General features: G+C 42.5%; 1 protein-coding gene across 1 annotated transcript in view; it reads right to left on the bottom strand.

Moving 5' to 3' along the window:
• The window catches only part of arid1b (AT rich interactive domain 1B (SWI1-like)), a 179,161-nt gene that overhangs the window by 18,427 nt on the left and 137,829 nt on the right, over positions 1–22,905 (bottom strand). Inside the window, 2 exon segments of the mRNA XM_034222221.1 lie at positions 7,400–7,561; positions 8,896–9,211. Coding sequence (XP_034078112.1) covers positions 7,400–7,561; positions 8,896–9,211 — 478 coding nt within the window.

The raw sequence follows: 22,905 nt of genomic DNA, 5'->3' as shown, positions 1-22,905 counted from the left end.
TAACTAATTAAGGTGTGCTTTTGGAGAGGATCATGTTATTTGTTGCCATGGTGACGGAAGAAGTCAATCTCCCTCCCTCAGCCTCCCTTCCTTCCCTCTCTCTGTCTCTCAGGTGTCGCAACGCAAGTGACATCAGTGGGGCTTATCTTCAACCTGCTGAACGCTATCACGTGTGTGTGTATGTGTGTGTGTGTGTGTGTGTGTGTGTGTGTGTCAGAGTGTGTGTGATTGAAGGCAACGTCTATCATTGCATGCCAGGCAGGCCAAAGCCAGTGACACAGGGACTGAAAGGGAACACCGTGTTTGGAACAATTTGGTCTATCTCCTGCTGACTCAAGATTATCTCCTGGACAACCACATAAAAAAGGATTTGGAGAAAAGGAGGATAGAGACGCAGAGAGAAAATGTGAGACGAAGAGAGAGAGAAAAGCCTAAAAGAATGAATGAACAAGAGATGACAGGTGGAAGACTGAGAATTAAATTAGAAAAGAAAGCAGGCAGAGGAGGGTTGAGAAGGGGAAGACAAATGAGGGAATAGTTGTTATGGTAAAGGAATACATTAAGGAAGAAAGCAGGTAGGCAGGAAGACATCCTTGGGACGGTGTCGGGCGATGACAGACCACAAGGAGGAGTTTTTGGCCTGAAATGCAAGTTTTATGCAGACCGAAATAAAAAATCTATTGGGATTTATGTCAGTCAATTCCCTCCTAACTGGCATCTTTCTCTCTTTCACTCACTCACACAGACACATAGTGTAATACCTCGTGTTGGAACCGATACACATAGCCTAAGAGGAGGGATTGGCTTGGTAAACCTCCCCATAATCTCATCTCACAGATGTAATTAGTCATAGAGCACGGCTGATGATACATATGTAATCCCTCTATGGGGGCCGAGGTGCACAGGGGAGCTCCATGGCAAAGAAACAAGCTCACACCAAATCCACGCTTATCTGGCCCCATTTCCCTATAACGGAGGGGGGGAATTGAGACTCCTTCCTTGCTGCCTACGTGTTCCCTAAAAAGCTTTCTGTGAGTCAAGACACGGAAATAAATGTACCTTTTGATCGTTGCAACTTCTCTCTCAAGTGAAAATGTACGCTGCATGCAAACTCCCACAAAACAGAGCGCAGATAAGCCAGCCAGGAAAAATAAGTTGCTAAAATGCCCTCGAACCTAATTTATCCATACTGTACTGTAAAAACGCCCCTCATCCACCTTGAGCGATATATGCAAAAGCTCTCATGTGAATGGTGAAATATCCAAATCAACAACAACAACAACAGTGGTTGGAGGTTTTCAACTGTGGCGCTCTCCCATTATGACTAATTCATGTCATAAAAAAGCCCATTAGAAAGCACTTGATGGAGGCATTGCACAGCGTTTAATCACACTTAATATATGCATGTGCCGCTTTCGGGGAGGGGGGGGGGAGAAAAAAACGGCATAGCATATTCATCTTGCTCTCAGGCACCTTTGTGCCAGGAAAAAAAACCCCATCCTGTTGCTGCAGAGAGAGAAAGAGCAAAGGAAGATAGAGGAGAGATGGATATAAAGGGAGAGGAAGAAAAGAAGAAGGGAGCTGGAGAGAGAAGGAGGGATGGAAATGAAGGCAAGAAGAAGCCTGAGTAGTGTGTGTATGAGTCCCTGGTGGACCGAGGGGGGGCGTATCTGCAGCTCAGGGCCCCAGAGCTGGAGGTAATCGCTGTTCCATGAGACTGAGCCGAGGGAACACACTCTCACTGAGAAACATCTTCCTAGCACCATCAGGCCAGCGCACTCTCAGTTTGTTGTCAAGGAGTGGCCTGAGGAGAGAGAGAGAGACAGGGAGGCTCTTCTTTCTCTGAGTTTTTTATTTTTCCTTAAGAAAAGTTAGTGTGAGAGTTTTGACACCACATTACAGAGAAGATGTATACAACAATGCTGCTTGGTGTTCGATCGTTTTGGTCGGCCTGTCCAGACAACCATTAGGGCAGAAAAAGCCTTCAACTCACACGGTTGAAATAAAACCTTTAAATACCGCACACACACACAACACACACACACACCACACACACAACCACACACACACACACCACACACACACACACACACACACACACCACACACACACACACACACACACACACACACACACACACACACACACACACACACGACACACACACACACACACACACACACACACACACACACACCACACACACACACACCACAACAGACACACACACAACACACACAACACACACACACCTATCTCCTTTTGCTATTCAGTCCACATGTGTGAAGGGCATCAGAGAAGGCCGTGTGGGCAGTGTGTGTGTGTGTCGGTGTCTGAGCGTGTCCTTGTGTTCATGCGCAGGGTGGGCGCTGTTGCCAAGGGGATGCCATGGTTACGAGGTGCCAGCCAACCAGCTGACAGTGTCTCTCTAGAAGTGGCAGCGCCTTTGTCCTTCATTCGTGGTGACAGGCTGCGCCGATGCCTCCCAGCGCTGCTAACTGGACGAGACAGCAGAAGCGCTGGGACTGCAGGAGTGTGTGTGTGTGTGTGAGCGTCCCGGCCTATCGATCCCTCTGCTTTGTGTGTGTGAGTGTGTAGAGTGTGTGTGTAAGAAAGTGAGAGAAAAGAGAGCCAGAGAGAGGCTGCTGGATGGAAGGATGTAGTGGATCGGCTGGAGGCCATGAATTATATATGGACCCAATCTGTTCATAGGGCAGCTTGGGCTCATAGCTCCTCCAAACTCCTGACTCAAATCACCACACACACACCCTCACACACACATACAAAAAGGGAGGGGCAGCAGAATAAACCCCACACAAAAAATAAAAGGACAGCTTTTAACATATTAAATCCAGAGAAAAGCTACTCCCTCCTTCCCGAACATCAAACAGCTCAGGATGGATAGAGGAGAAGCCATTTATTTTGCCCATCTAATGAAAGCAGAGCGCGCCGCAACACTGCCAAGACTGCGAGCGACAAAGCACCACAGGCAGCATCCCTCGTTCTTGACATTCAAGCAGTGCTCTTATTTATTTAGCAAATTTACTTACTAAGGAGGTCAGAAATGAATTATTTGTCAAGGATTTGCCTGGGAGCAGTCTCCTTTCCTCTCTTCTCCCCTCTTCCAACATTTTTTCCCCTTCAATTTCCCTTTGATTTACGACTTTTCTTTCGGAGCTTTGCTCTTCTTCTACTAAGTGCTTATTTTTTCCGACAGAGCCCGTTCCTATAGCTCCAGGAACTTTGTGTAGAGTGTCGCCGGCAGCGCTGGAAAGTCATTTGAAAAGCCAATTCTGTCCTCAGAAGCTGCTGCCAAGAAAAGCTTATACCTTTTAATACTTCCTGTTCTCTTCTCTTTTCCAAAAAAATTAAAAATCCCTAACATCAATCCACAGCCCTGGAAAAATGTTGTACCGTACCTTTCTTCAAAAGCAAACTTGTACCTCCTCCACACTGACAGGGTTTGACACCGTCCGTGTTATTTGTGCATAACATGTCTGAGTTTTTACACTGCAATTCATCATACTGACAACCGGCAGCAAGGGAAGCAACTCTCCATACAACCAATGCTATTTCCCACAGTCATATTATCATTTCAGGAAACCACTATACTGTAGAATACATTTTTTTAAATATTAAAATAACTGCCATCAATAGAATCTAGATTACAATTAATTATGATTAGAAGGTTTTTTAGTGTCCGCTATTTGACACATTGAACTTAAGCAACAGGGTTCTTTTGTACGTTTCCTAAACTCTAGACCCTGTTTCCCCTCAACCACCAATCAACTTGATTCACCGATAAAAGTGGGACATTTGTTTCTGATTCCAGTTGGAGGTTGGAGGCCTCCAGGGAAGAAAACACTCATGCCAGACTTTATGAAGATTTAATCACGACCTACGCCTGCAGCCATGGGATACCAGAAGTGGCCCTCCTCTGCTCATTTGGCATTCTTTTCACTCAGCGTAATGAACCTGGAGTGTGTCTACTAATGTGTGAGGGTGTGTGTGAATCAGGGGAGGTTTGATATTGGGTATGAGAGGTGGAAATGTAAAGGGTTTATTGGTGGGAATGTAGTGAGGAACATTCAAGAAGAGAAGAAGAAGAGACCATTCCAATGACATCACCCGCTAACTAGCCCCATGATATGGACGCTAGGCAGCGCGGTGGCTGTGGCAGTTCACTCTGGGTTGGTGGATCAAAGAGTGAAGCTAGACATGTGCTACGACTAACAACTTGTTTCTCAGGCGGAGAGGAACTAGGTCTGAATGTTTCAGAATGTTGCGCTGAGATCTGGAGAGCAAACGGGGAACTGGAGCCTTTAACTGCAGGTTTTTCGGAGGCCAATTTTCTCCTGATCTCCGTCAGATGTTCTAAAGTGGGATCTGAGGCAGAAAAACATAACAAGGCCGTGCTGGAGACAACGGAGAACAAAAAGCAAATTGGGAGGAAGAAAGACTGAGGGAGATAAAACAGTCTGGGTAGGATAACAGAGCTGCACAGAGAGGGAGAGGGCGATACAGTTGGGAGAGTTGGTAAAAAGAGTGAAACAGGTGGGAGGAGAGAACAGAAACAGACGGGGACGGATGAAAGAGGGAGAATAAGCGATAGCAGGCAAGGAAAACTCTAAGCAGGAGACTGGCTGCACGGAAACGGGTGTGTTCTCCAAAGATGCCCATCTTAACAAACATTTAGGTTTTTTTTTTAAAAGCTTAAAATCAGTCAAAGCTACAACTAATTCATAATTGCTTTAAATAAATATTATGAATAAAGAAGACAGCTGCATTATGACAATTACATTTTTTTTAACACTGATTTGCTTTGAAAACTACAGTCTCACCTATAGTTTGCAGATTTTTTTTTTAAACAAGCGAGATACCAGTCTTTTGTTGTTCTAAGCCGTTTCTGTTCAATTTGTTTCCAGTGCAAGGCGAAGTAATGCCTTGTTTTGAATGAATACGATGGCAATTTGGAAGTTTGCAAGTGCAGCCATCGCAGCCAAACAGAAAAAAGAGATTTCCGACATAAAATCAAAAGTAAAAGACTTTTTGCTTCAAATGTGAACTTTGCAGTGCAGTAAAAACATTATTGACGCCGATAAAAGGCAAGAAACACAGGGATGTTTTCACAGTCGATGGTAGATGACAGGGGATCACTGAGAAGAGAAATGAGTGAAGACACACACACTTTGCAGACAGATATGTAAACAAACAGAGTGGCACAGAGAGCCCTTTCCTCCGGCAGCGCCACAGCGAGCGCGCGACACCTTTCTGAAGACTTGCTGAATGTGAGGAGAGACTGACAGCCAGTCTGATTGGTCCCAGCAGTGGGGATCATGTCATGCCACTTCTTATTGACAGACCAGCCGTCTCCTAATGGCTCGGCCAGCATTTGCATTGCTGTGTGTGTGTGTGTGTGTGTGTGTGCGTGTGTTTGGCCCTGCTGATGCACGTAATTAATCACACATACTGCCAGCCTCCCCACAAAATGCCAACACAGTGCACACGACAATCTAAAACTCAGTGAGTGTGTCCGTGTGTGTGTCCGTGTGTGTGTCCGTGCATCATGCTGCCTGCGCTCACTTGTTGCCATGACTAAGACGCGCTGATGATGATAATGATGACTACAGTCATGATGCTGAAGGTGATGATGGCAATTACAATGATCGCATGATGACTCCTCTTGTTTTGTTTTCAGAGGGAGCTTGTGAGAAATATCATCACGATCACTTTCAGTTCTGTTTAGCATGAGACATTTCCATAGCAGTTTGACACACAAACACATTCATGAAGACAGTTTATTTTTAAAAGGATAGGTTGGATGTTTTAAAGTGGGGTTGAATGATGTGCTTACCCGTAGTCAGTGTAATACCTACAGTAGATGGCAGTTGGCAGTTTTGAAAAACATAAGTACTGAAAGCAAATGAATGAACTGTTGTGGACGTGGGCACCACAACTTATATTAATAAGCCCCATTTTCCCTCTGCTGGTCTATAGCCTTGTAGAGGGTAACGGGGTACAGAGTCGCTTAGATAAGCGGGGGAGTGCATCTGACGAAGAGATAGGTTGTTGTGCTCCCTCTCTCTGTTTCTTATCCTATATCTAATAGAACTGCTCGGGTCTTGATAGATTGAATGGGGAAGTTCATGAGATCTTTCTAGAGGGTTATCAAGAATAACTTTTATCCAATGACCTTTTCCCTCTCTGTCTGTGTCTGTGTATTCTCTTGTTCCGATTAACCCAGCCAAATCTTTTTCCTTGTTTTGTATCTATATCTACGCCGGGAACCGGAGTCGAGGCTGATCCTCTTGCTGTAGTCCTGTGTCTTGGATCCTCTATCCCGAGTTCTGGATTAAGTCGTGGACTTCGGGTCGTGGCTGAACCTGTCTCTGCGGTCCTGCCTTGGGTCTCGTCATGCTGCTTCCCTGATGGCTTCCTCAGGATTGTAGCTGACATCCTCGTGGATTCATCTTCTTATTACAGACACATGCATTTCCTAACAATCGGTCTATACGCTGTAAAATGTATTAGCTCTTCGATTTACACACGGCATCTATTGCACGTCTGTCCGTCCTGGGAGAGGGATCCCTCCTCTGTTGCTCTCCCTGAGGTTTCTCCCATGTTCCCTTTAAACTGTGGGTTTTCTCCGGAAGTTTTTCCTTGTACGATGTGAGGGTCTAAGGATAGAGGGTGTCGTTTTTCTCATACTGATATTCTGAACAATCTGTGCTGTTATATTTGCTGTAAAGTGTCTCTACTGTAGGCTATTTTTATTATATGTACAGCACTTTGGCTCGACCAAAAATCGTTTATAAATGTGCTATATAAATAAAACTTGATTTGATTTGATTTGATTAGACGATCAATATCAGTGAAGGCTATATTTCGAATATTATCACAGCATTACTTGCCATAACACAACCCTTTCTGCAGGGGAACTGAAGATGTTTCACTAAAGCCAACAGACCCCACTAAAATAATACAGTACTTTTTTTCTTCTCGACTGGCTAGTTTGTATGTGTTTTTGTGTGACTTTGATTAGTTTTGATTCAACAAAATCAAATATTAACCCAAACAAAGTTTTCGTATCGAGGCAAAAGTAGACCAGCATCTACCATATTCTGTAAGATAAAGTTACTGTATTTTTCAGTGGGGTCTTGTTGCTTCAGCAGGGAAAACGGCTTCAGTTCGGATCAAAGGGATGTCTCCTGGCAAGGTAATGCGGTGAACAATAACAGCAGTACATGCTTTGCTGCCGTGGTGGTCATCATGTCTGTGACTCAAACTTGGTCGTGCTGACCACAATCTACATAATACACTGATACAGTACCTCATACAAGCATATCCTTACTATCCCTTAAAGGCATGCACACAAACATCACGATCGGGGTGGACCTACCTATGGTGCTGTGAATGTGAGGGTGGCAGGATGGGTGGATGGTGAGGTCTGAGTGGAGGGGAAGGTGGTGGACAGGTGGAGGTGGGGTAGGGTGCAGGCCAGTGGGTGGAGGTGGCATGACGTGGCTGCATCTGGGCTTGGGACCTCGCATAAGGAGGCCGCCTGAAGACCGGCACCAACAGACCCCCAACAAAAACAGAAACTTCATTGCTAGCTCACAGTCTCCAGTTGGAGTCATGCATCATGAGAAATAGGAATGAACATTGACAAATGTTCATTCGCCACTACAACATGCAGAATGCTGGCACCCATGATGCATTGTTAGACGAACCCCCGCACTGATAGGAGGAAGCGCAGAAATCCACACTTCCTCTCAGAAGATGGCCATGTTTCCACTAGATCCCCCGGCAGGGTTCAGCAACATTTTACTGCCCACACAATCCCACAACAGCCCTGGTCTCCGATGCTGCACACACGCTTACATTTAAAATTCCAACACTGATGGAAACATAATATTAACTCATATGCTGTTAAAGCATCAAAGTGCTATGTGTTTGTGATAAGGTGCTTGGTGTCACCTCGGTCTCTGGTGTTTTCACAGTTAAATCTGTGGTTTGCTTTTCCTTCCTTTATGTTTTGACAGTGCTGTATTCAACCCATACAGTCGGCTCACAGGCCAATATCTCTACAACAAATGGCACTTGGTGTATAGTGCCAGCTATCAAAATGTCAGGCACTTTATGAGATGTGGGAAAATAGGGATGGCTCAGCAAATGGCTCACAGAAGCGTGGAACCCCAGAGAACGACTCATGCCTTCACGTCTGAAAAGACTCATGGAAGAAAAAGACAAACTGTGTGGCACAGAAACTCTCTCTGGTGCTTTTCAGCCCTCTTCCCCACACACGACCGTGCAGAGAGAGTGATGTAAGATAGAGAAGAGATGCTTACCAGCCCCTATTCAAGCATACAAATATTGCTTTTCAATTGATGTACAATAGTAGTTAAGGTTAAGACGATCACTAGTTGTTTTTATTCTTTAACTGTGGTTCCCATTGAGGTAACAAATGTATTTTCTATGTGCCATGTGTCTTCAATACAAATAAAAACACTATTTCTAAAATAGGCTCAGTCCTACAGAAGAATTTGAGCCTTTTCTTTTTGAAAGCGATGTAATAATAATATTGAATCTATTCTTCTGTCTTTTGCCAAGATCAATTGTAGGACCTAATAGCATAGGAGCAATTGCAATGAATGATATGAACATATACAGACACTTACACTATGGCTGTTACAACATCAGACTCTCGATTATTGTGGCCGGAATAATTTGTTAAAAAAATATCATGATATCTTTTGCAAATTTTGAAGAAAAAAAAATAATGTAATATGTAAAAGTCACCAACACACAAACTTAGGTGAAAACTTACAGCCATAAAGAAACACATGTTAATCTACAAAACTCAGAGACAGTGAGCCCCTGGGTGCTTGCTCTCACCTGTTGTGTGTCGAGTTGGCAGATCCGGGCATGGCAGCTGCTGCTGCCTCCTGGGCCTTGCGGTTAGAGCTACCCAAAGAGGGAGGGCCCATCCCGGGCCCAGCTGGCTGGGGCATGCCGGGGGAGCTGGGGGCCATGGGTGGGTACACCCTGTTCTGGCTGCCTGCGCCATGGCTGCGTCCCACAGGTATGGGCTGGCCGGGCCCCTGGCCGTGCATGGGGCTGCTAGCATTCATTCCCAGACTGTTGGTCATGCCGGGGCCGCTGTAGCCGGTACTGGCAGGCCCACTGTAGTTGGAGGACCGAGGGTAGTTACCTGGAAGAAGACAACATATGAATGAGCCTTACATCTTTGGAAAAGTAGGTAGTTCACTGACAAAGTCACTGAAAAAGGTAAAACATGGCTGCTGGCAACTTGAGACATTTCACTGAAGTGAAATTGATAGATTGCTTATAAAAATTACACCAAATGGGTCCTGTGTTCTCTTTTCATTAAGGAGAAATTGAGTTAATCAATACACCTATACCTACAGTGATGCATAACACAATTTCATCAATCAATAACATCATTTGGCGGGAGATAAAAAATGAGGAATGTGACGTGCAAAACCAAATTCTGATTCATAACCTTTTTAACCTCCAGCAGAGGCCAGAAAAACGAAATGGGGTGAGGTGTGGTGACATTTTCCTCCGTTGCAGGTTGCTGGATTGCCCAGGGAACAATTGTCAAGTTTAAGACCGACTTTGTGAAACACTTGAGAGGAGCTCTAATCTGCAGTAAATGCTTTTTTTGCTGCCCTGGAGGGCCACACGGATGCGCTGCCAGGAGCTTTCCTAAGGCACACTTAAACCCCTCAATTTTGGCTCTAAAAGCCGCGCTCAACTCCAACACCAGCTGCAATAAGAGCTGTAAGAGAATCACCATGCTGTCAAAAACAACATGTACATACATTTAGGCACACTAAAACACACCTAGTGCACATGTAAGTGCAGCACACTCCTACACACGGAGCACATCTCATTGTATTCACTCTGCAGGCACTGGGCCGTTTCAACTGTGATATTCCCTCCCTGGGACAAATCCCCGGCAAGATAGAAAGGAAAATGTGGCATCCTGCATTGTGAGGGGGCTATTTATTGTGATTTGATTAAGGGTGCTTTAGTTGGGCCTCAATGCTTAATCCTCTGAGAATATGTCTGGAAAAGGGGATCAAGTCCCTTTAAAACCTGAAGGCTTTTCCGCACGCTCAGATGAGGGAACGTTGAATGACAATATTCACCAAGAGGGGGAAAAAATATATCTGAAAATGGAAATGGCTTCTGAGTGTCCTCGAGCTGCTTCAGTGAAGACACTTTCCACATGACATAAGCCTGCGAGTCCAACAGAGGGATATCGCGGGAGGAAACAGCGGAGGATTGGGGCGGAAAGAGAGGAAGACAGAAGGTGGGGGGAGAAAACTCCTGCCTCCCCTCCTCAAGCAAAGAGATAGGATTTATATTGAATCAAAATAAAAGTCTTTCCCATAAAAGTCAGCAGCATCGGTTGAATTTGTCCAGAAATTGTGATGAAATCTACTGTGGGAGATAGGAAAAGAAGAAGCGGATTATTTCCGGGGAGGCTTTGGTGAGTCGGTGAGCTGAGTATGGCTGACACCTGTCAAGGGTTTTGGGGCTATAATAGGGAAGCGTTCAGGAAGAAAGGATGTCTGTTAACGAACACAAGAGGATACATATGGTGCACACTACATTTGTGTGTGTGTCCATCTGCTTGTCTGTGTGGATGCATATATAATACTTCTGAGACCTTGAAACTAGTGAAAGATACATTTCCATGTTTCTTGCACTCTAAAGTGACTGTGCTGTGGGAAACACTGGGAGCGGTGCCCTGCAGCTTCCTTCCCTTCACTTGGGTGGACGGTTTGGAACAAGGCCGCAGTCAGCGACCTCTCTCAGCTCTTTGGACAGCTGTTGAGCCCCATGTCATGGCGACCTGCCATACGTTCTCAATGGCCTGGGCGGACACTTTGTGGTTGTTGGCCCTCGTGACAAACTGAGGCTTCAGCACACCTCCCGGGGAGTTGTTTATATCACGCAGTCCCATTTGGACATTCTTTTTTTTCCATTTTGGCGGATGTTCCAAAAGCCCCAAAAAGTGGGAGTGAGTCTGGAAATTTCCATGAGACTGTATTCAACTTTACTAGGAGGGGTGAAGACAGATCTGTCATTTGATGTACTACCGTTCAAAATGTTCTAGTTTCCAGCTATGTTTGCCTCGGCTAACAAAGGAAAGACGGAGTGGCTGTGGGACTGGGTTAATGCTAAGCTTTCCTATGAGAGTCTTGCTCTGTCCTGACAAGGATGATTCACTCTCCTGAAAGATTGGTGCTGCGCCAGAGTGCTTCTTCAAGGACAGATAGCATAACCTACTTTCACTGAAATTCTAGATGTTTTCATGAGAGTAATTTATATTTCCAAAGTCTTTCGAGGTGCCATTCAGATAACATCAGATGAGGAAGTTGGATCAGTAACCGGCAATATAGAATATTTTTTTTATAGCTAGAATATATATTATTGAAAATGTACATTACTATAAGCACACATATATTTTATCATAAATTGAAAATATGTATTATTTGTAGATTAAATACATTTGAGCTGGGGACTCGTTTGTGTAGCCAATATGAAGGTTTGACACTTTCTCTTTAAAAATCTTAATACTTTATTCTGCATTTTTGGCAAAATGACAACATTTATAAATACTCAGAAATTCTACTTCCTGTTGCTCAAACAGATATTTGCCATGTTAGCTCATATTGTGCACATGTAAGCATCAACATATATTCACAGAACTGTATCATCTGCTTCTCCCTACTTTGCATGCTAGCCATACTACTCTGAAAAAGAGGACAAATAGCATGTCATCTTTATCTGTCCCTTCTCGTGTCCTTGTGGCTCAGTCTTGGTTTCCTGCCTGCTTCTCGGGCACTTGGCGCCTTTGGGGAGTCTTGGTGGTATTTATAGTGTGATGGAGGGGAGGAGAAGGAGAAGGAGAGCTCATGGTGCTTCATTCACAATTACATGGAAATTCCGGGCATGGTCACGCATTGGACGGAAGCTATATCCTGCGCCGGGATTAATCCTTGCAGTCCCGAGGGGGAGCTGGAGTGTGACCGAGCAGATTACTGTCTTCTGCCTCCTCAGCAGACTGGACCGTCCAATGCTAACAGCCGAGGCAGCCATTCTGCCGGCTATGGTGGAGAAAGGTATGATGGTGCCGAACCAGCCCCCCGGATCTGTGAGCTCCATCAATAAGGAGTGGAACGCAGATTACATGGCTGCATGCTTGAGCTGCCAAGGATAAGAGCAGACTGTCCATGTCCTCATGTGGATGAACACGAATAAAAGAAATGAATAACAGCATTTTTCTTTTTTATCAATGTGCTAGTGGACACCCTGATATATCTCGTTCCATTATACTCAGGTGTAACACGTTTTATATATATAGTATAGAGTGGGTGCTATAAAACACAATCTCTCCTATTTCCTATTTAAAGTACAGTATAACATCATTTTACATAATTCTAACAGTTTTTAATGTAGTTTAATCTGTTTACAACAGATTGAAGCTCTTGAGATTAAAGGTAGGGTAGGTAAGAATGGAGAAACCAGTTCGAGTGCGCTAGAATTTGAAAGTACGCAGCAGAAAAAAATCTGCCCCTTTCTTCAGACTTCCTTACAGAGCCCCTCCTCCAACACACACAAACGCTCACATGACCAATGAGGGCACGAGATAAATTTGTGCACGAGATGGAAGGCTGACAGGCAGGAAGGCCATCCAGTTATTTTAGCCGGGCCGGCTAAAATAACTGGTCGTACAGCGCCACCGCTTCCACAGATGACATTTTTTAATGGATTTTTTGTCAAAGCATTTAATATATTCATTGCTATCGGGATGTTAAGAGCATTCCATGGAATATAACAAAAAGTGTTTCTGAAGTGAATTACCTACCCCACCTTCAGTGGCGGCGCCAGGGTATGGCTGGGGTAGGCTACAGCCATACCAAGAAATGGCTTAGCCCTACCTTAGCCCGACCATGAAAAAGTATGTTAAAGTAAGCATGTTGAGAACACGGATTGCGAAAATCTACCGGTCGTGTCCACAACACACAAACTGATCCTGCTGTAACAACAAGTGCACGTTACTGACGCTGGTTGAGACCATTCGGGCTTATGCTAGAGGGGTGCAAGGAATAGTCTAAGTAGTGGGGAAGTTTTATACACTAAAGGTGTGGACATTCTCTCGCGTTATAATATCAGCGCGGCCGCGGTCAGATCAAAATGCCCCCGAATGCAATTTGAACAGACCTACAGCCAATCAGAGCAACGAAACATTGGGTCTGCTGCGTCATGCATTACTGATTCATCACGTTCACAGTGAAAAGTCCCCAAACTCGCGCCGAGTAAATTGCGGACAGACAGCAGAACTTCTAGGATTAATTGTATATTTCGGATGGATAGATTTGTTCTTAAACGCCCTCGCATTGAGGTACAAGTCGAACAGGTGCCAGAGACACACAACCCACACTGAAGAGTGAATAGTGAGTTTTGAATATATTTTGTAATAATGGGTCATTTGAAAAAGTGTTTTGTATGACAATAGAGATAAGGCTACCTGTTGTGTGCTGTGTGCCTGTGTCTGTCTCTCTCTGTTTACCTGTGTCTCTGTCTCTCTCCCTCACTCTCTCTCTCTCCCTCTCTCCTTGTCAATTCTATATGCCAACTTTTCTTGTTTCTGCCGCTGCGTAACATGTTGTAACAACGTGGAATTAGCAGAATAGGCTATTGTATTGTTTAATTCACACCTCCTGCTGTTCTCGATGTAATTTAGCTGATAAAAGGAGACTAATAAAGCTAATAAAAGCCTCACGCGTGCGTTTCACTGTCAAGGGGTGCGATATAGCGTGTATGTAATTACATTACAAATACTGACTTGAGCCCCACCACTGTATGGGTTAGCCCTACCATAGATTACCCAACAAAAATACTCTGGTGCCGCCACTGCCCACCTTTAAGAAAATGTATTTATTACTACACTTACTACACACTACAACATTAGTATCTGTTATACTGGACTTTTACCACTGCTGCTGATTTTTCACAGACTCGTATTATACCTGTATTATTATTATTTTATTATACTTTTTATTTCTTATATTATGTACTTATTTATGTTGTGGGTGCCTTGTAAATATGAGTGCTCTTAAAACTTCAGATAAGTTAACAGCTATTGATAATGCCAAAACGGATAAATACAAATAAAAAAGCAAACAGCACATTTCTTCCCGTCCTTAATACGCTTTTAGGACTCGGTATTAGACTGCAGTATGACTTGCTGGGATGGATAGTTGTTTTTTTTTGCAGCGTCTTCTTTTGCCTGAGGCTTTAACATCCTCTCTCAGCCACCTCAGCACCTTCCCGGCAGGGCGTCTGAGCCTAAGCAGGGCCAGGGTGAGCCTTGGGGCTACAGAGCTCCACACACTCAATTTCCTCCAAAAAAACTCCTGTCCCTCCCCCGGGCGTTGGCTTTTTTGGCTGAATTACACCGCCGCCCCAGCAAGGCACCAAGGCTTAAAAGTGCTGTATGAAGCATGGTCATTACCAGCGAGTGCTTAACCCCTCGAGGGAGGGGGGGGGCACTGCAATGGGTGAGAGAGAAAGCCAGCAGAACTGACACACACTCCAAATCTCTTTCCTGTAATGGTCTGATATCCTCCTCCCCCTGTCCACTGTTCTCAACATGCTGGCTCTGCACCGTGTCCATGTGCACATCTTAGAAACAGCTGGTGGAGTTATGTGAGTCCCGAGAAGAGGCCGATATCAACACACAGTACGAGATCAGTTCAACTTTAAACAAGCCATGAACATAAAACATTAAATATATTTTGAGGGCAAGAAGCGGGCACTTCAGAAGAGTTGCAGAAAGCTGTAAGGAATAGCAAAATGAGGGAAAGCCTTGTTTCCACTAATCTAAGATCTATGTAAATAAGTACATATTATTTTAGGATTGTTTTTAAAATGGGCATATCCTCCTGCAATCATCATCATAACTGTGTTGGGTTTATGTCGTTGGTTACACAAGCTACAACCGTTTGCCGCTGAAACAAGGTCCTTGCTGCAACCTTCCTTACACAGCATCACACAGATTTGATGTTCTCTGATGAGCTGTGTCACACAGCTTCAGCTGATATTTAAATGCATTTATCTTAACTATCCAACTTATTTAAAGCAGTATTTTGTACCCTCACCAAATCATCAAGTTAGACATTCTGTTCAGATTTATTTCTCTGTCCCCTCTGCAAAAAATGTTTTTGGCAGAAGAGCGTTCATGTTCAAAGCCCCAACTGACTGGAATACTTTACCTGCTGCTATTGCATCATTGGGTTTATTTAAACATGCATTGCTATCTCACTTTCAACTGGTCTGTACTTGTTATTAACTGATATTGATGAAACAGATTTGCTCGACTGTCTCAAATTGTAATGATTGTATGCATTGCTTGAATTTTACTTAACAGACTGTATGTGGTTTGTCTTGTGTGTCATGTTTTGCATTTTGTCTTTTTGTTTATGTATGTCTGTAAGTTGTTGCTATTGTTGGGACCCCCTTGAAAACGAGATGGTGCATCTCAAGGGGTTTATCCAAATGAATAAAAATGTCTATATACACCACACAAGTAACTTAAGAGGTGGAGTTCTCGTAGAACAGGCGGACAGGCCAAGAAAAACAGTCAGAGAAGAGTTCAGAAACTTGGAGTGCGTTTCTGTTTTGGCTAATGGCTAGTTAATTTGTTAGAGCGCGAGGGAGAGGGAAGGGAAGCAGATGGAGCTGTCAGGAAAAGAACAATGACCAGCAGCTGTCTGCCCTCTTCACCCCAAACAGACCCTTCAAGGTCTGGGACACCAGCTATTTCCCCTTTTGAATACTTTCCAGTACTGAATGTTTTTGGAAAATTGTTTTCATATTTCTGCTGATGGGTGTCCCTTTGTGGATCAAAGATTTCTGAATGAGGTCATTGCTAAGGCAGTGTTCAGAAAGGCAATAGCGCTGCATATCAAAAACCAAAGTTGTTTCATTCGTTTCTGTGCAAGAAAGACGGAGTGGTCTAGCCCAAAAGTTTAACTTGACCCCAAAGGCAGTGCTACGTCATCCAACAAAGCCATATCCTGGCAAATAGTACCAATTAAATGATGGGGATGTCAAAATGTAAGAAGCAAATCTTCGTATGATGGAAAACAAACAACAGCACTGCATACAGTAAACACCTCTCGACAGTTCCAACAAAAGCTGGACATTGTATGAAAGTACTCGTTATTTATTGCAGGGCTATTGTATTAAACAACAGTATAACCTAATAAACTGGGAAATATTCATACAGTGTGAATGAAGAGGATATTTTGTACTGCCTGCCATTTTTGTTTGTTTTGTTGTTGATACTATGCGAAGATACAAAAGTAGCCATTCAAGAAAAAACTCTTTTAGATAGGAGCTGCGCTGCTGTCTGAGAATATCCTCGAGTACAAACTCAGGACAGATGCAGGTCAGTTCCAAGTGCATTACATTTGAATGAGGGTATCATACATACATCAGTATAAATATACTGTATGTGACTGTGATGAGAAGACAAGCGAGCCTGAGCTGTTCTTTCCATTCCTGATGGGAACATCTCTCCTGTCATCCGAGTGAGATTTTACGCTCATCTGCCTCCAGAGCCTCTTCCAGGCTATTCGCCTCGCTGTCGCTCTCTGCTTACTTTACTTCTCTTTTTCTGTCTACTTACTGGGCTGTCGGCCCAGCCAAATTCACATTAAGAGATAAGGGTGGGTGGAGAGGGGAGACCAAATACCAAATGCATTAGGGTTATTAATCAACATTAACAAATGCAATTTTGGGGAAACACTACGGATGGGCGCATTCACCAAGGTGACACTTTAAAGCAAACATTAACCAAAACATTTTTTTCGTCTAGGGTGCCGCCAAATGCAAAAACAAAGTACAACAGCAGATATCAACGTTTGTTGGATGGCCAGGAGTCATACATTGAGGAAAAGCAGAGGAGAATGCTGAATTGCAGAGAGCAATCCACAGTTTTTACCCATCTTTCTAGGTGTGAAAGATGGGTAAGTGTTTATTTTTTGCCTTTTTTTGAGTATGAGAAAAAGCTTATACAAATGGTTGATTTGACTGATTCACCAAATGTCTCTTCAAAACAGGCCTGGAGTATAAACTGTAGTACAATTAGCCAACAGAGACAGGAATGATATTCACAGATTGATCAAGTTATAGACCATATCATTTTAAAATGAGTTGACAGTATCTTGCAACAAATTATTATATTTTGAAACCTTTTAAGTTAGGTTGCCCTACGTATTAAAATATGAAGCATTAGGTTTCAACACTGAACCCGTAAATAATAATAATATATATATTTTTTTTTAATCCTTTATTTATCCAGGTGTATCCCATTGAGATCATTGGCACGAGGCACGGGCCGAGGAGGTGGAGTTGCAGCAATCTTTGACTCAAGTTTACTTATTAATACTAAACCAAAATTAAATTATACCTCCTTTGAAAGTCTCGTTTTTAGTCTTACGCATCCGACCTGGAAAACTTTGCAGCCAATCTTATTTGTTACAGTGTATCGTGCACCAGGTCCTTATTCAGAATTCTTATCAGAATTCTCTGAGTTTTTATCAACTTTGGTTCTTAAAACAGATAAAGTAATTATCGTAGGTGACTTTAATATTCATGTTGACGATGATAAAAATAGCCTTACTGTTGCATTTAACTCTATATTAGATTCTGTTGGTTTCTGTCAGAGTGTAAATAAACCAACCCACTGCTATAATCACACTCTCGACCTTGTTCTGACTTATGGTATTGAAATTAAGCAACTATTAGTCGAACCGCATAATCCTGCTTTATCCGACCATTTCTTAGTAACTTTTGAAGTACTGTTACGAGACTACCAAAGCATTAGTCAAAAGCTCCTGCAGCAGAAACCTATCTGTTAGTGCTATAGCCAAATTTAAGGAAGAGATTCCACCCAATACTTAACTCGATAGCATGTCTGCATGTAAGGGAGGAAACTTATACAAAATGTACACCACCCCAAATTGATCATGTTGTTGATAGTGCTACAGATGCACTGCGAATAAAATTAGACTCTGTTGCTCCTTTGAAAAAGAAGAAAATAAAACAACATAGATTACTGTAGCTCCATGGCATAATGCCGAAACCCGCAAAAATAAAGCAAAAGTCGAGACAACTTGAAAGGATATGGCGTTCCACTAAACTTGAAGAATCTCGTTTAATTTGGCATATACTCTCAATGAATATAAGAAAGCACTGCGTTAAGCGAGAGCAGCCTAATACTCTTCATTAATAGATGAGAATAAGAATAATGCAAGATTTCTTTTCAGCACTGTAGCCAGGCTGACAGAGAGCCACAGCTCGATTGAGCCTTCTATTCCCATAGCACTCAGTAGTAATGATTTTATGTGCTTTTTTAACGATAAAATTGTTACTCTTAGAAACAAAATTAATGACCTCTTGCCTTTGACCAGTATAGTGTTATCAACAGCTCCCGGAAACGTAAGTTCTAATATTACACTAGATAGTAAACTAGAATGCTTTTCAGCCATAAACCTTGAACAATTAAATTCAATGATTCTCTCTTCTAAACCATCAACGTGTATGTTGGACCCAATTCCAACTAAGCTGTTGAAGGAAGTTTTTCCATTAATTAGCACTTCTTTATTAAATATTATGAATATGTCTTTATTATCAGGCTATGTTCCACAATCATTCAAAGTAGCAGTGATAAAACCGCTTCTTAAAAAGCACAACCTCGATCCAGAGGTTTTAGCCAATTATAGACCTATTTCCAATCTTCCGTTCCTCTCAAAAATTCTTGAGAAAGCGGTCGCAAAACAGCTGTGTGATTACTTAAAAAACAATGATTTATTTGAAGATTTTCAGTCTGGCTTTAGAACACATCATAGCACAGAGACAGCTCTGGTTAAAGTCACAAATGACATTCTAATAGCCTCTGACAAGGGACGTGTCTCTATTCTTGTTTTGCTCGATCTCAGTGCTGCATTTGATACTATCGACCATGATATCCTATTGCAAAGACTAGAGCACTTAGTTGGCATACAGGGAACTGCTTTAGGCTGGTTTAGGTCCTATCTATCTGAACGCTCTCAGTTTGTACGTGTCAATGATGAATCTTCCACGCTAACCAATGTTAGCCATGGAGTGCCACAGGGCTCAGTGCTCGGACCTATTTTGTTCACATTATATATGCTTCCGTTAGGCAATATTATAAGGAATCATTCTGTACATTTTCATTGTTATGCGGATGATACTCAACTATATTTATCAATCAAGCCTGATGAAATTAATCATCTAAATAAAATCAAGACTGCCTATTAAGGACTTAAAAACGTAGATGACCCTTAAACTTTTTGATGTTAAACACGACCAAAACTGAAGTTATTGTACTTGGCCCGAAGAATCTACGAAACAAATGATCTAAGGATATACTAACTATGGATGGCATTAATTTGGCCTCCAGTGAGACTGTAAGGAATCTTGGTGTTATATTTGATCAGGATTTATCCTTTAACGCCTACATAAAATCAATTTCAAGGACCGCCTACTTCCATCTACGTAACATTGCAAAAATCAGGCATATCTTGCCTCCAAAACGATGCAGAGAAACTAGTCCATGCATTTGTTACTTCAAGGCTGGATATTGTAACTCTTTATATCAGGGTGTACAAGAAGTCAGTCAAGTGGCTTCAGCTGATTCAAAATGCTGCAGCTCGTGTACTAACCAGAGTTAGGAAAAGGGACCACATTACTCCTGTTATGGCTGCCTTACACTGGCTCCCTATAGAACACAGGATAGAATTTAAAATTCTTCTTCTCGCCTACAAAGCCCTTAATGGGCAGGCGCCATCTTACCTTAAAGAACTCATTATACCCTACTGTCCTACTAGGGCATTGCGTTCCAAGAATGCAGGGTTGTTGGTTGTTCCTAGAGTCTCTAAAGTACAATGGGAGCCAGAGCCTTTTCTTATCAAGCTCCACATTTGTGGAATCAGCTTCCAGTTTGTGTTCGGGCGGCAGACACCCTATCCGTTTTTAAGAGTGCGCTTAAGACCTTCCTTTTGATAAAGCTTATAGTTAGGGCTGATTAGATTCAGCCCCTAGTTTTGCTGATATAGGCTTAGTTTGTCGGGGGACATCTACTTCTTCCTTCTCTCTGTCTATACCTGTGTACTCTCATGTTCCGATTAACCCAGCTTCCCCAAATGTCTTTCTTTTTGGTGTCTATATACGCCGGGATCCGGAGTTATGGATGATCCTGCGCTCCTGTGTCCTGGATCGCGAGCCCTGGATCTTGAGTCGTGGCTGTGGTCCTGGATCATAGGTCCTGGATGGATATCCTCGTGGATTCATCTTCCTATTATACACACATGCATTTCCAAACATTTGGACTACCTATGTTGCAAATGTATTATCTTTTCAATTTACACACGGCATCTATTGCACGTCTGTCCGTCCTGGGAGAGGGATCCCTCCTCTGTTGCTCTCCCTGAGGTTTCTCCCATTTTTTCCCTTTAAAACTGTGGGTTTTCTTCGGAAGTTTTTTCCTTGTACGATGTGAGGGTCTAAGGACAGAGGGTGTCGTATTGTCATACTGATATTTGTACAACTGTAAAGTCCACTGAGACAAATGTAACATTTGTGATATTGGGGCTATATAAATAAACATTGATTGATTGAACACTGTGAACCCGTAAATTATTATTATTATTATTATTATTTTTTTTTATAATCCTTTATTTATCCAGGTGTATCCCATTGAGATCATTGATCTCTTTTTCAAGGGAGACCTGCTCAAGTAGATTCCACATGAAACATAAAAACATAAACAGAACAACTAAAAGGACATCATACAGCATCATTACAGGGATTTACAATTTACATAACTATCCACATGAACAGGTACCAACAGCTTCCGATTGAGTAGCATCCAACCGAGCTTTAAAAACATTTAGTGGCACCAGATTGCTCAGTTTCCATTTCAATTGCAGACTATTCCAAGACAGTAGAGCTGCGCATCTAAATGCCATCTTCCCTAAGACAGTCCTAGCTGTTGGCACATTTAATAAAACCACAGCATGCGTTCTCAGGCAGTAGCCACTTACAATTCGCCGTGAGATTAGGGAGCAGATGTAGGATGGAAGTTTCCCTAACATGCCCTTGCATACAGGGTACAGTGATGGGTTAATGCTTTACAGTTTGTCACAAATCTCAGTGCACTGTGATACGCAGCATCTAACTTGACCAGGCAATTGGCAGGTGCATTCATATAAATCAAATCACTATAGTCCAGCACAGGTAAAAAGGTCACAGTGACTAGCCTTTTCCTGGCCTCAAGCGAGAAACAGGACTTGTTCCTGTAGAAGAAACCTAGCCTAACCCTCAGCTTTTTAAGCAGGTTATTGACATGACGTTTAAAAGTGAGACAATCATCAAGCCAGATACCAAGGTATTTGTAACAGGTAACCACTTCAAGTATAATTCCTTGCGTAGTTAAAATATCTAAAACAGGCTCTGGTGTCTTTTTAGCTTTTGAAAAGAGCATTACCTTGGTTTTATTAACATTTAAAAGAAGCTTTAGTTCAACGAGCTGAGTCTGAATAATGTTAAAAACACCTTGCAATTCAACAACCAGCCTCCTTAATGGAAGGGACCTGCACAATACATAACGGTATCGTCCGCATAAAAATGTAAGGTTGCTCCATCGACATTTTCACCTAAACTATTGATGTAGATGGAGAATAAAAGTGGACCTAAAACAGAACCTTGTGGTACACCATTAGTAATGTTTAACCACTCAGAAGACAGCCCATCAAAGTGAACACATTGGGACCTTTCAGAGAGGTAGTTCACAAACCAACCCACTGCATGGCTGGATATGCCAATACTGAGTAGCCTCTGCTTTAAGATGCGATGATCGACGGTATCAAACGCTTTGGACAGGTCAATAAATAGAGCTGCACAACTCTGCTTATTATCTAAAATACTCGCCACATCATTCACCACTTTCATTGTGGCAGTGATGGTGCTGTGTTGCTTTCTGAAGCCTGACTGACGTTTTAGACAGGAATGTCATTTGTACATAAAAACATCTTTACCTGTTCACTCACTAGGCGTTCAAGAACCTTAGCCAGAACTGATCATTTAGAGATAGGCCTATACTTATTTAATAAAGTGGCCTCCCCACCTTTTAGTAGAGGCAGGACATACGCTGACTTCCACAATTTTGGAATTGTGTTTGTGCTGAGGGAGAGGTTAAAAAGAGTAGTGAGAGGTGGAGCAATAAAATCTGCAGCTATCTTTAAAAAGAAAGGTTCTACGTTGTCCGGGCCGGCCGGTTTCTTAGGATCTAACTTGGTTAAAGCTTCACTAACAACATCAACAGTAAAAGGAGTAAAACCTAATTAAGGAATTAATTAATGTTTGATTTCTTGTGTTTGTATTTTGTAGCGTAGAGTTTCCCCCTTTGTGTGTAAGATAAAAAATAAGCTTTGCAGTCATCTTGTTGTAAATACACAACAGACAAAATATCCAAAATTACTGGTGAACTTAAATTCGCCAAAAATACTAAATGGCTAATTTAAAGAAATATCAACAATTATACCATGTATGAATAGGAATAAGATGATGACAAAACATTTCTAATTTGACATCTTCAGTGGACGAATGCAATTAGATAAATAAACCCAAGTTCTTCACTTACTAGTACTATACCATTTTTGGATACTTCTGTATATTTGAGCATTTCCATTTTATGCCACTTTGACTTACAATAGACCACATTTTGTAGGGAAAAGTGTATTTTTTACTCCACTACATTTATTTAATATCTTAGTT

This window comes from Gymnodraco acuticeps, unplaced genomic scaffold, assembly GCF_902827175.1.
Source record: "Gymnodraco acuticeps unplaced genomic scaffold, fGymAcu1.1, whole genome shotgun sequence".
In the NCBI taxonomy this organism is placed as follows: Eukaryota; Metazoa; Chordata; class Actinopteri; order Perciformes; family Bathydraconidae; genus Gymnodraco; species Gymnodraco acuticeps.
The sequence above is the reverse complement of the archived record's forward strand: the minus strand, read 5'-3'. Positions and strand labels throughout refer to the sequence as shown.